This window comes from Vanessa atalanta, chromosome 19, assembly GCF_905147765.1.
Source record: "Vanessa atalanta chromosome 19, ilVanAtal1.2, whole genome shotgun sequence".
Lineage (NCBI taxonomy): Eukaryota > Metazoa > Arthropoda > Insecta > Lepidoptera > Nymphalidae > Vanessa > Vanessa atalanta.
The window spans coordinates 3,935,078-3,952,776 of record NC_061889.1 but is presented as its reverse complement, the minus strand read 5'-3'; the positions used below and the strand labels follow the sequence as shown (position 1 = coordinate 3,952,776).

General features: G+C 32.1%; 1 protein-coding gene and 1 non-coding gene across 2 annotated transcripts; both read right to left on the bottom strand.

The window, feature by feature from the left end:
• Positions 1–422: 422 nt before the first annotated feature.
• Positions 423–494, bottom strand: Trnaq-uug. Its single transcript has one exon. It is a non-coding gene; the product is annotated as a tRNA-Gln (tRNA).
• Positions 495–968: 474 nt separating this feature from the next.
• Positions 969–17,370, bottom strand: LOC125071223. The gene is made up of 4 exons (XM_047681331.1): positions 16,887–17,370; positions 16,263–16,389; positions 15,888–16,063; positions 969–1,255 (listed from the first exon to the last, which is right to left on the bottom strand). Exons 1-4 carry the CDS (start codon positions 17,250–17,252, stop codon positions 1,154–1,156), a joined length of 771 nt encoding a protein of 256 aa, XP_047537287.1. The 5' UTR covers positions 17,253–17,370; the 3' UTR covers positions 969–1,153.
• Positions 17,371–17,699: the final 329 nt, after the last annotated feature.

Here is a 17,699-nt window from a genome sequence, read left to right as displayed (position 1 = left end):
ATGACTATGCACTACTTAACATAGTTATTCTAAAACCTATTTCTACTTGATTTAAATCAGTGATTTAAGTGTGACTGTGAAGTGTGACTATCTGATAAATACTCGGTTATTTACCTGCGTTAAAGACCCATACATAACAGAGACGCCAGACATAATCTTATCTATTTATTATTATATCATAATAAAGCCCTTTTTCAAGGTAACTATTACGGCTTTTTTCATTTTACTAATAAACCCCCACTGGGCTTCGATCAAACGTGCGACTTTTACATTACTAGGCGGGTCAAATACCTTTTAGTTATTAATATTTCAAATATCTACGATAAAATAACTTAAATTATTTATTAAGTAAACAATACATTGCAGAAATGTTTGGCAATAAATGCTCCTATGTTAAAAAAAAATCAAAGCAAAAAAATATCAGGTTCCACCGAGATTTGAACTCGGATCGCTGGATTCAAAGTCCAGAGTGCTAACCATTACACCATGGAACCGATATTGGTTAGTTCCAAATTTCCGAATACTTATTGTATAATCTTTTGATTTTGAAAGATTTATTTGAAAGTAAGTTGAAAACAGTTGAATAAATAAACTACATCGGAAATTTTCGTCATTTAGGAAATATTTTCTCAGTACAATTTGAGAATGTTTTTAAATTACTTAAATCTTTAAATAAGGAGCATTAGCACGCTGAATTATGTATAATAATATATGTTATTATATATGTATATTTTTTGTTATAAACTTGAGATTTTTTTATATAAAAATATATTTACGGAAATTTCAAACGTTCTATAAATTTGAATTAAGTAATATGTTTTTGAGGATATAAATGCGGCGTATATTTATATTATGCGCATTATTTAACTAGTAATTTATTCGTTGTATACGCATTTAAACTATAGTATGTATGAGTAATACATACTTTTTTAGTTGACTAATTATCAGGTATCTATCAAAAATTGTCGTTAACTGATAAACGTTTAATAAATCGTAATTGTGATGAATAATTAGCATTCATTTTGTATTAATCCTACCTACAGTCTACACTGTAGCTTTATCGAGAGCAAGCAGTATTATTAAGCCATTTTATTTCTCTCAAGCAAGTTTAATCGACTCTTCTTCATGTACGGGCCTCTCCCACGTATTTTTTTTACTGTGCACAGGCGGTTTCTTTATTATCAGGGATGTAGAGGTGATCAGAAGGGTCCAACTTCTGCCAGTGTAAAAACTTCGATTTAATTGTGACGGGCTCCTGAAAACATTAAAACGATTTGATTACACACTGGAAAAATAACAAAAAGTAACAAGATATATTTTGAATTTATTTATTTTATCTGTCAAATATTGCAATGTCAAGTGTGTCGAGAAAATTATATGACTGGCATTTTTTCTGCTCTACCAATGTATAAAATCATATGTATTAAGGTCCGAATCTTCGTTGTAGCATAAAATTGTAGTAAAGAAAATACATTAAAGTAAAATTGTGTGAAGTAAAACGATTTCACTAAGATTAAAGTAAACATTCACTTGAATGTATTCCCTTACAAAACAATACAATCCGCTTTAAAATAAAAACACTTGAAACCATACATACGAGTATTATGGAAATATAACTCGTTTTTTTTTACAACTTGACTGAATAACTATCTTCATTTTTTATTAAATTAACTCTCCAATTCGCCCTATATTCACTTACAATATTATGAAGATGACATATCAAGCGTACTTGGGTAGGTAACACTCTACTGGTAAAGTATTGTTGTGTTCCGGTTTGAAAAATGAGTGAGTCAGTACCACTACAGGCATGAGGGACATAACATCTTAGCTATACTTTAGTTAGTAGGTATACCTTCTTTGTACTTGCATTAAGGACCAACATCGAAGCTATGTATTTTTTTTTGAAGTCTGCTATTAATGTCAAAAACACCGTTAGTTGTTTAATAACTGAACTTGTTTTAGTGAAGTGTTATTTATAACTTACAAATCAACTATTTATGTAACCGTACTACAAAAACCTGATATAGTGTTTATAAATACGTTTCCTTTTTAATATGGTAATTCTAGACACTAGTCGAATGAGTTCCAGACCGAATATTTAAATATATTTAAATTGATAGGTATCTCTTCTCTACAAAATTAAATAAATGAACATTATGGATAATTCGAGAACATAGACAAATAAATTTTATTTCATTTAAATGCTAAGTATTGCGCACTAATAACAAATAATAAAGGGAAAGGTGTGTCTTTCGTATCATGATAAGAAATGATAATGATTCTGACTGTACGTTTACAGATAAAGTATTAAATCAATAGGTAATAAAATTTCCTATTTACACTGTGGACAAGTACTTCGCAGTATTAACAAAAATTTACTTATAATGTAGCACAACATTTTCTATTTTTGTTCGATTACTGGAACACACAAGGGACCAGTTGTAATCGTAATCGTTGATGTTAAGCCATTTTCTGATTTTACTAGGATAACGATCCAGTTGCGCTTCGGTGAAAATTGTATGAGAATAGAGTCTAGTTATCGTTACTATAGGTTATATATATCAAAATAAGTTGTTCTTAATTTGAATTTGTTACTATTCTTTGTTTGTTTTTTACATGATTTGTGATATGTTCCTCAATAAAAGCGTTAGTCTGTTTTAAAACACTGTAACAACTTGTAGTTTTGATAATAGTTACCATAATAAATTTTGTAGAATTGATCTCCAATAGACGAAACAATTACCAGAACGATTTTGATGAGGTTTTCTGAATATAAGCAGTAATTATTTTATATTTACAGACTGATACGTATTTCATCTCGATACGTTGACAGTAATTCATTATAATACATATATACATGTTATATATTATAATGAAAGCATGAAGGTGTACAAAGTAAGGAATGAAGACTTTTTGAACTCAAAGAATCGGATAAGACTAAGAGTTAAGAGAGTAAGTTTAATTTAATCTCATATATTTATTATATTATTATTTGATACTTGAAATATATATTTATTTTGAAACACAAAAACAATCAAGCTTGCATTTATAATTTTGGAATGTTTCAAAAAAAAATTATCATTATTTTGTAGTAAGTAAATATAGTGTATAACATAGAGATACTCTATATTATATAGAGTTTCATAACAGTTTTTTCATCAAAAAATTGCCAATAAATTCTGATACCATTTATGTAAATTTTTATTTATAAATCCAATCAATATAAATTTCAATGTAATTTTCTCTAAAACGGGGAAACTCAGTAAGGAATCATAACATTCTTTCTATATGACGTCACATCCTTTGGGTCAATCATTTACCTTTCAACGAACCAATTAAATTGTTTTATAAACCACTAAACTAAACTTCACAAATAGAAAACGCTTCACAAAGCGAAGTACAAAATCAAGCAAACGGGCGGTGCGCTATATATTAATCACGCTTGCAATTATAAATACAATTGATGTTTGCTTGATTTTGTACTTCGCTTTGTGAAGCGTTTTCTATTTGTGAAGTTTATTTTAGTGGTTTATAAAACAATTTAATTTAATTATATATATATATATATATATATATAATTGAAGAATTTAAATATATGTTTATATATAACTGTTGAGTACATTTTTCAAAAATAAAAACATATTATATAGATGGTTTATAATTATTAAAAAAACGTGTAAGTATTATTATTTTATTCAATATTATACCATTGATTGATGATTATTAGCTGCCGTATAATTGAACAAATAAACAATTGAGTTGTAATCATTATTTCTAATAATAAGACGAATATGTATATTTGCGTTACGAGCTGCAAAGCCAACTGTGAGCGGTTTTACTGCTGATTAAAGGTCACGGAAGAATGATGATTACGAAGAATCAGCGCCTTCATCTCTATGAATCATATATATCATCATATAATCATCCATATTATGTGCCTTGTGGAAAACACAGCATCGCATTATGAAGAAGCAGTGTTAACTCACCTTTATATTTTTACTTACGCCTGTGTGTTTTAAGCTGAATCACATTAACCCTTTGCCTTATTTGTATGCTCTGTCACCGCAAGGCGGGAACCGGCCTGTCAAAGTCATTGCGTGTGTTACTCGCCGCCTAGTTGTTTGTGTTTTTTAATTTTAATAGTTTTTAATTGAAATTAAAATGAATGAAAACGAGAGTTTCGTTCCAAATGATAAGGAAAATAATCCGAATGTAATAGTTTCGAACGAAGACGGTTCGGACTCGGATTCGTCGTCAGGGTCTTCAGTAACGGAGAGTGAGAGACCGTCTTTTAAAAGGAGAGTTTCAAAAGAAGACCCACGCTTAGAAGCTCTCATTAATCAGGTAGGATTTTTATCGAATATTTATATGCAAAGTCTCGGCGGCTCGCAAAATAACCATCCTATTAGTTCACAGAGTATAGGTAATCAGATTGCAAATGAATCATTTTTAGTTCTTCCACAAGAAAAAGAGACAGTTCTTAATTTAGGCCAGGTAGCAATTGATATAGATGCAACTAAATTAATAAAACCAGCGCTTCCGGAAAGGGTTGACAAGATAAAGTTACTTCAAAATTTTGGCTTACCTACCTGGCGTAATGTGAGATACTGTAAAACATTACAATCATTTGCTGCCACACCCGGCTTTACTGACTTAATAATAAATGATGAATTGTGCCACCTCAGTAAAACAAAAGATTATTTAGCGGGCACTGAGAATGTTATGGCTGCATTGTCAAATGCAATATTTGAAAGCAATGAGTTGCTTCGGACTGGTTTGCAGTCTGTAGTTGATTGGGCTTTTAAATCTCCGGAAGAATTAAAAGCATCAACTCTTGTAGAAAAGATTACCTCAGCGGTTGGTAAAGGAACACCATTTTTTAAAAATTCTGAGGACATATTACAAGTTGTATGTGGTAAGCGGGCTGAGTGTATAGAGACTAGAAGGGAAAGGTTGATTAAGGAAATTCCTAACAAATGCATACAGTTGGCACTTAGAAATATTCCTCCTTCAGAAACATCCTTATTTGATCAGATTAAATTAAATACCTTAATTCAAAATTTTGGTGGGCCACAGCATTGGTTAAGTTCTCTTGTCTTAACAGACAAAAATACAGTGACTCCCTTTAAAAGGAAGGCTTCTTACTCAGCCTCAAACTCATTCCCCAGCACAGCCCCAAAGAAACCCAAATATGAGGCTCCTCGGAGGAACTTTAATTTTCAGGGTAATGACTTCAAGGCCAGAGGCAAAGGTAAGGGGAGAGGTAAAAAATCTTCCTTTCGTGCCTTTGATCAGTCAAGGCAGTGACGCCAAACTGGGGTTCAAAGGGGGCCAATTAAAGAATTTCAGGAAAAGGTGGGAGGAGCTCGAAGCAACTCCCTTTATCCTGAAGGTTATATCAGGGTCTCGGATACCCTTTGTTCAAAGACCTCCTTTAGTGTACCCTTCACCAGCAGTAGCAAAGAATTATGCTACAAAGCCATCTGTGCAGATGACTTTACAGATCGAGGAGTTGAAGAGCTTGGGAATATTGGAAAAACCAGTTTCTTTGACTCCCGGTTTCTTCTCCCGGGTATTTCTAGTAAAGAAGAGCGATGGTGGCTTCAGACCCATTTTCGACCTTCGCGAGCTGAACAGATTTGTGAAAACCAAACATTTCCAACTTATCAGCCACGTAACAGTACCCGAGTTCCTTCAACCAGGCGACTGGTTGATAAAAGCAGACATATCTCAAGCTTACTTTCATCTGCCTATAACTGCCTCCCACAGACCATTTCTGCGCCTCTTTTACAAACAAGAAATGCTCCAGATGACCTCACTGCCTTTCGGCCTATCATCAGCTCCAAGGCTTTTTTCAGCAGTCACTTGCTGGGTCGCGGAGACTCTACGCAAGAGAGGGATGCGGATTCTGGTGTACCTCGACGATTTTCTCCTGGTACACCAGAATCCCTCCAAATTGGCATCACAGGCCGCGGAGGCTGTGGACCTTTTGGAGTCCCTAGGATGGAAAGTAAATTACTCGAAGTCAGCTCTGACTCCTGTGAGGTCACTAGACTTTCTGGGCATCAATTGGGATACAGAACAAAATATCATGTCACTTCCAATCAAGAAAAAGATGTCAATTTCTACTGCCTTAACAAGTATGTTAACCAAGAAGACTTGCAATCTTCGGGAGCTACAGCGCCTCTTAGGGCAGTTGAATTTCGCATGTTTCGTGATACCGAGAGGCCGACTTCATTGTCGGCACCTGCAGATTTTTTTACGTCAATTTCCTCGCAATCTGCCAAAAGTAAAATTGGACATCCCGCGGAGGGTGATGAGAAATTTACATTGGTGGCTCGGAGCCGTAGACCTAACAACTCCTATTCATTCGGTAGGAGTATCCCATTTTCTGACCACCGACGCTTCAGACATCGGTTGGGGTGCAGTACTGGACAAGACGACAATGTCGGGCTCTTGGACAACTCAGCAGAAACTATGGCATTGCAACAAAAAAGAGATGTTCGCAGTATTGTCTGCAGTAAGAGGCCACGCGAAGAGTCTCAGGAACTCACACGTGTTGCTACAGACAGACAACAAAACAATTATTGCGTACATTCGCAAGGAAGGAGGCACTCACTCGATAGGCTTGCTGTCTCTGACGTTTCAACTCTTGACCCTTCTAGACAAATGGAACATAATTCTATCTGCACAGTATCTCCCAGGCAGATACAACGCCATAGCAGACAGACTGTCAAGGAGACGCCCAATACCCGAGTGGCATCTACTGCCTCTAGCTACCCGGGAGATCTTCAGGCGTTGGGGAAAACCAGACGTAGACATTTTTGCGTCCAGAAGGTCGGCAATAGTACCAGACTACGTAACTCTCGATTCACGAGACTGTTTCGCCATATTCGTAGACGCTTTTTCAAGAGACTGGAATTATCGGTTGGGGTGGATATTTCCTCCACCAAATCTAATACCAAGGGTACTATGTCATCTCAACAGGGCGAGAGGCACCTACCTACTGGTGGCTCCGGATTGGAATCAACCCTTTTGGAAAGCAGATCTCCAGGCTCGAGCCCTGGACCAACCCATGATTGTACCCAACTTGCACAGAGCGCTAGTGGACCTGACAACAGGGCGTCCACCTCCACAGATAGACCAGTTAGCTCTGAAGGTTTGGAAAATTGGGGGTGGGCGGACAAGATAGCCACATGGTCGCAGGCTGAAAAAGACCTTCTCAAAAAGAGTTGGCGTCGTTCGACTCTTGACACATATGAACCAGCCATTAAGAGATGGATAACTTGGTGTAGCGCTAGAAGCTCAGACCCGAAATCGCCCAGACCAGAAGAGGTAGCTCAATTTCTTGCTGACACCTTTCTAAAAGAAGGTTTAGCTTATGGCACGATGCTGGTTCATAAATCAGCAGTGGCAACATTTTGTGGACAAAATAGTGTAATATCTTCTAACTTTATGGTGAAACAAGTGTTGAAGGCCATCAACAATTCTAAACCACCATCATTTAAACCACCAATTTGGGATGCCAGACAAGTGATAGAGTGGCTAAAAAATAACCCCAACAATAGTTCATTATTTGAAATTGCAAGAAGAACTGCAACAATCTTACTCCTAACGTCAGGGCGTAGGATACACGACCTAACTTTATTAAGAATATCAAAACAACATTTTACTGATGATGGACAAGATATTTGTTTTTGGCCAGTATTCGGAGCTAAAACTGATAGTGGATCTAGACGCCAATCTGGTTGGAGACTTCTACCTAATCAAGAAATTAATTTATGTCCAGTTCGTTGGATTCGTCTTTTGATTCAAGCATCTGAAAGTAGGCGGACAGAAGATATAAAGCATCTGTTCATAACAATAAGAGGTATACCAAAGCCAGCTTCTAAGACTTTAATAGGAGGATGGGTGCGGTCTGTACTGAAGGATGCAGGAATTGATGCCTCACCTGGTTCATGTCGATCAGCAGTAGCTTCTTTGGCTTGGCTAGAGAATAGGCCCGTAGAGGAAATTTTAGAAAGAGGTAATTGGAAAGCTATAAATACTCTAAGAAAGCATTATTGCCGAGAGATTGATACACAGGAACGCGAATATGATTATAATTTATTTGATAATTTTAAAACTATTTAATGTGATGACTTCATTGTGATTGTTTTGATCTCAGGTAGATTTATAAGGCATTATATAATTAAAATTTAGATTCTGCTTCGGAGGCTTTGTATGTTAAATTTTATAGTTAATGTTTTTTATCTTTAATTGTTGCAGAGAATTTATTATGTTGTTTTTTTATTATTTGTAATAATAGATAAAGACTATTCTGTTTTTAATTAATTATTATTATTTTTTCTTTTGTTTTTGTTTGGGTCAAATTTCTACAATTGCATTGAATAGAAATTGACTAAATTAGGTATATTCCTAATATTGTAGAAATAAGATAGAGTCAGATATTGGAATTTTATTTGCAGGAGGATAGCAAATAATAATTAATAAAAGTTATTTCTTTTATTTATTTATTTTTTATTTAATGAAGATAATAAGACTGACTGTAGGTTTTATTAGTATCTACTCTTATGTTCGAGACATGTAATTTTTAACACATTAATTATTCTGCTTAACTCAACATTGCGTGTGTTTATTTGTCACCAGCAGATATCAAACACGTCGTCTTCATAATGCGATGCTGTGTTTTCCACAAGGCACATAATATAAACGTTTTACATAACAATAAAACGGTTATTATGTGCCGAAAGAAAACACAGCATCGCAGGAACGCTCTTCCTGGTGAATACTCCAATGACTTTGACAGGCCGGTTCCCGCCTTGCGGTGACAGAGCATACAAATAAGGCAAAGGGTTAATGTGATTCAGCTTAAAACACACAGGCGTAAGTAAAAATATAAAGGTGAGTTAACACTGCTTCTTCATAATGCGATGCTGTGTTTTCTTTCGGCACATAATAACCGTTTTATTGTTATGTAAAACGTTTATATTAATTTTGAACATAATAATTATAAACAGAAAGGTTACATATAAAGCTGATAGATCATTTAATCGAAAACCAAGATTAATAAAATTCAAATTAAACACGTGGTCACGTATAGGTCTATTCTTTATTGACGAAAATACCTATTTTATTTATATTTCTCAGAAAAACGTGAAAACAGCTCGCTAAAATACTGTTGAAGGAACATATAACAATTATTTTACTGTTAATATGCCATTTGAGCCACCATCATAAACGTCGATTATGTGTCACTTGTTTGAGATGGATAACGCATTGTCTATTTGCAATAAAAAGATCCTCCTGACACAAACTTCGGTCACGGCGAATCTCAAGGAGTAAAGACTTTTTTGTTTTAGTTTGTGTAAAGGCTGTTGGCTTTACTGTCCTTTCAAATTTCACCAGGCGTAAGGGCGAGTACTAGCCTCCGCCTTGTAATTTGAACAGTTCAAGTGACATCCGTCCTGAGGGTATCTTCTACGAGATTGCATTTCGGCTCAGGGCGTAATCGGTGGGATGTTTGGCTATAGTTTTTAGCTGTACAGAAGATATGATTATATCTTCTGTATTATATTTTTTTATAAAGTGGATTCACTCTGCTCGAGTGTGCGTAAAGACACGTCTTATTGTGTATTTCTCCACCCTCTTAATTCACAGGACGACAATTTGATAAAACAAGTGGAAGATCAGACAGCATGAATAACTTTACGAATCTATCGAAGCTCGAGCGTGCAATCATCACCAGCTCTAGGTTGATTTTAATAGAAAAAAAAATCAGATTTTGTAAAGGTTATCAAATCAAAACTAAATAACTAATACTAAAAGACGAGTGCAATAACTTGCAATTTTTAAAGAAATAATTTAAATCGTAAATAAGTTAAGCGTCCCAATTTACCTACATATTATTATTTAAAAAAATAGGATAAAGTATTTTTTTTTTAAATATTGATAAAGAGTAAATTTGTAAAACTATACTAGCCAAAATGATTTCTGATGTCGATGGCATTTCCGCGTATATTCTGATTGTACTAAATTACGTAACTCTTAAATAAGTAATAACTAGTTTACCGACTACGACCTCGAAAATATGATCTCCTCAGGTTGAACATGTACTGAATTCAGTTATTAATAATATTATTTTAAAAAATATTTACGTTTACTCTTCCTAACCAAAGTCTAGACGATGTAATTTTGTTATAGCTTTTCCACGGATTATTTTGTCCTTCCTCATGCTGCATAAGTAGATGTGTAAATTTCTTAGTAAACCGTATGTATACAATATGAGGAATGACTTTTTACTGAGAGGATAATGAAAGTGTCACGTATTTTGTATGACTACGATATTGACTCAAGCAGGAATGCCTAACCTTTTTGGCTTCCATTCATCATCGGTCCATTTTAAATTCTTTACATTTGCATTAACGTTATAAAAAAGTACATTGTTATAAACGTCGTAGATGTTAAATTTCGTCATTTATCTTTGATAAGTTTAATGTAAGTACATAAAATTAACTACCTATTGTTTTCTTTTTTAATTGTCCGAGACTCTATGGTCTCTATCATATCCTCCCATTTAGCTACCTTACTGTCTTGGAATTTCTGAAGTCTTTAGTCCTTAATCCATTTAAACAAATGAGCCATAATGAGTAGTTCCAGTAGCTAATTAATACACGGTTCGTCTCAATTCAAAATTACAGTTCATTCAACGTCGAAATCATCAAATATAAATGTCGTCCAATAAATTAAATTTGGCTTCGATACAGACCAATGGACAATGTTGATGATGTTTAATTACTGATTATAAGTGAATTGACATAATTAGTATAATTAACATACATGAAGCAAAAATTACGTAGGCTACAAATGATGTCAAATATCTAAAAACAGCTGTACAGTGACGGCATATAATTGTAAAAATATCGTTACACAAAATTGACATCTGCTGTACTGCATTCAAGCTCGTTTTATTTTATATTACCAATGAACACGTATCATAGAAACAACTGTTATAATTAACAAGCTTTTTTTTTTAATTTGAAAAAATCTCTAGAGGAATGTAGCGTATTTGTCCTACCCTACAAATAAGAGTTCTTATATTAAGCATGTCAGTCCCCTCCTCTTAAGGAGAAAGTTCCTACATAAATGCGGGTTCCTGCCTAAAATAAATTGGAAGACGGTTTACGACTTTTCCTTCACGACCGAAAACGAAATTGGAAACAAATGAAACCACTTACGTATAATTTCATAGCGCATAAATTAAAATCTACTACAGGAAAAACGTATCCTTTGTTAGAACAAGACTGTTCAAGTTTACTCGTAACAAATAATGTTTGTAAAATATATTATTTTTGCTTCTGGCATTGTTTTAATAACAATTAATTAATATATAAGAAACAAGCAAACCCAGGTCAATTAATTATACAAACTTGGCAACTGCTAAATAGCCAAGGTAATAACATCCGAGTTATTTGAGGATTACAAACGGTAAAATACATTTTGTATAAGCAAATGTAAGTATTGACATATTATACATAGTCATATCTAATAGGATCGTTGATATAGAACCTAAATTTTATTCTTAATCATCAATATTACCTTCTGGTCAGTGTAAACGACAATAATATCAAAAATTATCATATAGAAATGGTCTAATGAAAAAAGTGAAAATACTTAACAGTCAACGAAGAATATAATAATTAATTGGAATTTAATCGTTGAGACTAGAACAGGAAGCCGTTGACAAACATTATAAAGTGGGTTATCCGATATAAGCACGAAAATTTTAAAACTGTCGTATAAATTATTGTCCAGACGAAACTGTAGAGAATTTTATGATTTTCAACCTAAAATTTATAGTTCGAAAAACAATAAATTAAAAAAAAAACTGACAGGTGATGTTAACTCGCATTCGCGAAATTCAATGAAACCTTGGAAGAAGCTTATAATACAACTTTATACCATTACATAGGTTATTAATTATAATCCATATACTAAACTGGACTAATTAATAAAACTCTACTTCCATTACATAAAATCATCTTTACTCGACTAATGATGCACGGGTGACTTCAAAACGCGTTATCTACAAAAAAAGATTATATTGTAAATTCAATCTTATCTTTGTTGAATCACAAGGTAGAAACAACTACATAGATATCAGACAGCTATTTTGAGATATCTGTATACTATTAGACATATATTATTTACCTAACTTCTAAAATAACATTTATTAATATATAAATAGTTAGCAATAATATGGTAATAAGAAGTAAATAAATCTTAGAGTTGTAGAGATTACTAATAAAATATTGTAAGCAACTCCTAAGTATCAGTTCCGTATACTAAATATTCAATATTTCAAAATAAATTCTCACTGATAACGTGACTTCATAAAGTAGGTGATTGTAACTACGTGCCAAACATACAAAGTGATGATCATACTTCCTATAATATAAAGTGAATAATTATATTAATGGATAGATAAACTCAAACTTCCTGGATCATTGTGCTTACGTGGTAATACTTATTATTTATTATTATTTTTTACGATACGAACAGCACCAGCTCTTTGTTCGCGATAGGACCTTGGATAACGTTATTCTTTTTTGTCATACACCCCAATTCATAACAGTATATATCACAGATAATTCTAATCACTAGTTATTTAAAATTATCTAGATTTAAATACAATAAACAAGCAATAAACTTTGCCTCATTTTTATCGTTGGGAAATAAATAATTTCCACTACGCAGATTTACATCGATTTCACAATAAGTACCTCTTCGAAATAAATAATGATCTACGTGACGGTTATTGCGTTTTTATCGCATCGTGTTGATAGAGTGTATTATCAAAAGTAAAGCATAAAAATAAGATTTTAAAAGAGAAAATGCGAGGATCTTTTATCCGCCTTACGATTTGTACTTACAGTTATTTTACATTCAACGACTTTTTAGTTTTGTTTTTTATAGAAATGAATCCTATACTTATACTTACTAATATTATAAAAGCGAAAGTAAGTGCGTCCGTCTGTTCTTTGCGCTTTCACGGGTAAACCTCTAAAACAATTTTAATGAAATACAATATGAAACATGAATGAATCGCAAAGTCGGAGTATCCTAAGGGATACTTTTTTCACCCTTTAAGGTGGCAAAGATGAATGGTTTTAGGCAAGTTATTAAAAATATTAATTATATACTGGTCCGTGCTTGAGAAAAGACGAAAGGCCTTTGATCCTGCACCTGAATTCTCCACTAGCCGCGTCATAGGCCATTCCATCGAATTTTAAAATAAGATAAAACAATAGTATATATGTGTGATAATACTATGATATCTTCTGCCCAGACGGCTAGACTTTATTGAGAATGGCGGTCTTGTCCGGAATCAACCAAGTGGATATCGTCATTATTATAGTAATTTTTTATTATTAATAATTTTTATCTTTGTATTTTTGTTTAATAAAAACTACAGTACCTAACACTGTAACAGTTTATAATACAAATAGAAATATAGTATATGTTTGTGGTATCTTGCTCGTAAGGTGCAAGATATTTCCCACGCTAGTTCGTAGTTTACGATTAATTTATATACTGTATTAGAAGTACATTAAGTAATATTATAAATGCGAAAGTTTATCGGTTTCGCTTTCACATCTTAAATTCCTTATTATCTCAATTTTGCATACACGTTTTAAGGGATACATAAAAGGGCACAATGTTCTTAGATATATTATGTCCCTATACAGATGTCACCTAAAACCCAACTCTACGGCCGAAGCGGCCGAATTATAAATTGTAAAAATGTTTTTAAATAGATTTCACGAACAGTAATTTTGTTGAATGCGGTATGCGTGAACGATTTCTAAATAATTCATTCGGCTAGTACATTAGAGGAAATATTTTTTAATAATGAAATAAATAATTTCCTTACCGATTTTTAAGTAAGGAGCAATTTTTTAGAGCATAGTTTTCGATAGAATTTGCGTGAATACTAAATATGACGTTAGTTTTTTTAGTTTAGGCTATAATCGTCATCATTACATATATTATTTAGAATAATGTTTCTACCATTCTATATGATGTGTGCAAAAACAACAATGTCAATATTGTCTATCGTCTAACTAGGACCTTATTCACTTATCTATCTAATACGCAACGCTTTAGCAATTTAATAAATCATAAAATTAAAAAATATTTACATATACAGAATTATAAATATTATAAATATATAAATATAAATTATAAATATATAAATATAAATTATAAATCTAATATTAGCGAGCCAAAATGATTCGGGTAGAGCACGCGGTTTTCATCACTTAAAATTGGGGACTAGTGTTTGTGTAATAAAAATAAAAGACCAATGTTTGTAACATTGGTCTTTTATTTTTATTCTTATGTACTCCAATGAAATATCCGATCGGGTACACGACAATTATATAAATTCATAATTGTAATGGAATGTTTTTACAAAAATAGAACTAGACTAAATATGATATTTATGCTAAATGATGTTCGCGGCAACTTGCGAAGTTTTTGTTTATTGTTACCTATTTAGATCTATAATCATAGTAGGTATTAAAAAGGATTCAAGGACAAACAGTATGATATATATTTAGATGAATGAGCTACAGGAAATGTTAGCAGTGCAAAAATACACTTGAGTTATATATAGATATTTTATAATTCAGGAAATATACTTTAACAAAAGACGTTTAAAAATAAATAATTCTTTGTCGTGTATCAAATGATGACAAAACAAAGGAAACTTAGCTACAATAATATGAAAACCTCATCACGTTACGTTATTGTTGTATTATAATAACTACTTTTCAAGTTTTTAATTCAATATCAATGACACAATATCAATTTTAATGAAATACATCTGTCTGCTATGACGACCAAACTACTGAACCGAATTTGGTGAAATTTAGTATGAATTACCTAATAACGTTACTTTTTTTATAAAAATACCTAAATCCCGTAAAACGCGAGTGATTCCGCGAGCAACAACCGAACCGGTTTCAATAATTATTTCAAAATTATCAAGAAATAATATAGCATATTTTATTTCAGTAATAATAAGATATCAATGTTAATGTTTGAATACATATATTCACAAACAGAAATCGAGTCAGCGAAGACGCGGGTACAGCTGCTAGTCTACTATTTATATATGATTAAATTGCATTTAAAATTGAAGTTTTTTAATGACTTAACCCAGAATCATTAATAGAATAAATCGATATATACGTACTACGCACAATATATGTATGTCAATGACAGAATATTATATTATTAATATTAGATTTCTCATAAAGTTTAAATCACAGATTTACTTTTAGATGTTGCTTTTAATGTTTAAAATAGTTTAGTGCATATAATTAAGAAGTTTTTTTTTGGTCAACATAATCAATTCATATTTTTTTTATGTTTATTTTGTATTTAAGTAGTATTTGTTTATTTCGTAAATTTCGTAACACCATTATTCCCTGGTAATAATTTCAGTGATCGGAAAGTTTGAAAGTTTTACTTTTTTGAGTATATTATTAAATCCTTCTCTACACTATCAGCAGGTATAACAGAATTCAGCCTTGAATTTGAGGTTTTACGAGGCTACTACTTTGTTATTCAATTACCTACTTATGTTTATATTATGATTATAAAACACTTAACAAAAACTATTAATATGTATATAAAAATAGGTCCAGAAAATCTTACTCAAACTCTACATTCAGGACTTTTTACTTCATTAGGACAATAATGTATTTCCTAATTAACTCCTATACATATTATTGTAACTTTTGTTTAAATTTCTAATTAAATTAAAAGACAATGTAATAACATTGTAGTTATTACTTTTATGGGATTAAAAATATACTTACCTTAGCAATTAACTTTCCATCATCTCCAATCAAAAATTCTTCTAGGCCAAAGACAAGAGGCGAAGCATTGCCCAGGTGGAAAATTCTAGATGAAGTCCCTCTAGTGACCCTGAACTCTATGGTCTTTGCCATTAAAACTTTGGTTATCATGTAAACTGATTTTTTGCCTTTTAAAGCTGAAAGTTAAACACTTCATTATGATAGACATAAGTATAATTCATATACTTACTACAAGAATCTTTATATATAATATATTGAACTTTTTTTATATAAACAAAACTTTAAAAATGTAATATAAACATCAGATTAAGTATGCATGAATAAATATATACCTTAGAATAAAAATTGAAACAAAACATATCTAATTTGAGTTACCTTTGTTGTTTTCCACGTCCAAATAAATATTGTTAACAAAATCCTTGCCTTTGGGAATTATATCTTGTGAGAAATTTACCATAATAACTCTTACTTTATTTTTTATCGATTCATCTTGTAATGTTATCTGCAATTAATAAGTAGATTTGCTATATTTTTACATAATTATTATTTTTAATCCTAAACAAGAATTACTTAAAGGCCTAGCTCCAAAATATAAATCCTAAATGGTTTTCTCTTTTTCACTTAATTTACAAGCGACAGAAACCATATTATAAGACTACAAATATTTAATTTTAGCAATTATTGGACAGAAAGGCATAGTGTTATTATTTTAAATCGTTTTCATTTATTCTCATCGCAGCCATGAATAATTAAATTATTTGTATGCAACAGACTCTTATTTGCATAGAAATATAGTTTAAGGTTAAGCGAAAATAGACTGACTATAGCCATTGCATGCTCTACACGACTAGTAATATATACTTTACTGCATAAAATAGCCGCAAAACATATAAGTAAATAATGTCATGGTGTAATCCTTTCTTGACCCTTTGACCTTACAATTGACAATACTTAAGCAATACTAATTTACAGGTAATATAATCCAATTTTAAACAATACCTTAACGCTTTCATGTGGAAACTTGAAGTCGGTTTCGTGAAAGTCTCCTTGATCCAGTAGTTCTACGTATTCGGGAGATGATTTCTCCCTATTTATATTCTTCTTCAGTTGTCCGAGTGGCGTGAACTTTTTACCGTTTATTTCTTTTTCGTTGGGTACAAACAGAGACGTGACATTATACAGATCGGCTTCGGTAATATGCGGAATACAAACGAGCTGGCTGCTACCAATTTCGATCTCGATTTCATCTCTAATAAATGGCCAAGCGTCTTCCAATTTGAGTGACTTTAAATTTTCCAAACTCACATCTTTACGAATCTCATGAGAATACAGAGATCTAACAACCACTTTTAGTTTTTTCGGCATTTTGTTTAACCTTGAATTACAGAAATATGTATGCTCCACAATGATGTCAACAGTAGACTAACTTTTTTTAAAGTGTGAATAGGCTCTGCGAGTCACAAGTCGCGACGGAAGATATAGGGAATGAGCAGTTTCTTCTATTGATTCATGGTAAGCGTAAAAGAGATAGCAAATAAATGTTTCCATATCATATATTAAAATTTCTCGGAAAATTGTTAATCGAAATAAAAAGATGAAGAAAATTCCAATTTGTTGTTCAGAACATATGTATCAGCGTTTCATTTAAATGTAAGAAAAATAAAATTATTAAAAAATACTTTTTTTTCTATTATTATACGTAACATTATAAATTATAATATAATATTGTCATAAGTTGTAATAATAGATGAAACAATTTTCATAATATTATATAAGTGATATTAATTGCATAAAATTGTATATGTCAACTAT

Excerpts from the sequence above, each read along its gene's own strand:
- LOC125071223 (XM_047681331.1), bottom strand. The coding sequence starts at position 17,252 with ATGCCGAAAAAACTAAAAGTGGTTGTTAGATCTCTGTATTCTCATGAG. Across the intron at positions 16,390-16,886 it reads TTCCACATGAAAGCGTTAAG|ATAACATTACAAGATGAATC; the intron begins GTATTGTTTAAA and ends TATTAATTGCAG. Across the intron at positions 1,256-15,887 it reads ATGGAAAGTTAATTGCTAAG|GAGCCCGTCACAATTAAATC; the intron begins GTAAGTATATTT and ends TAATGTTTTCAG.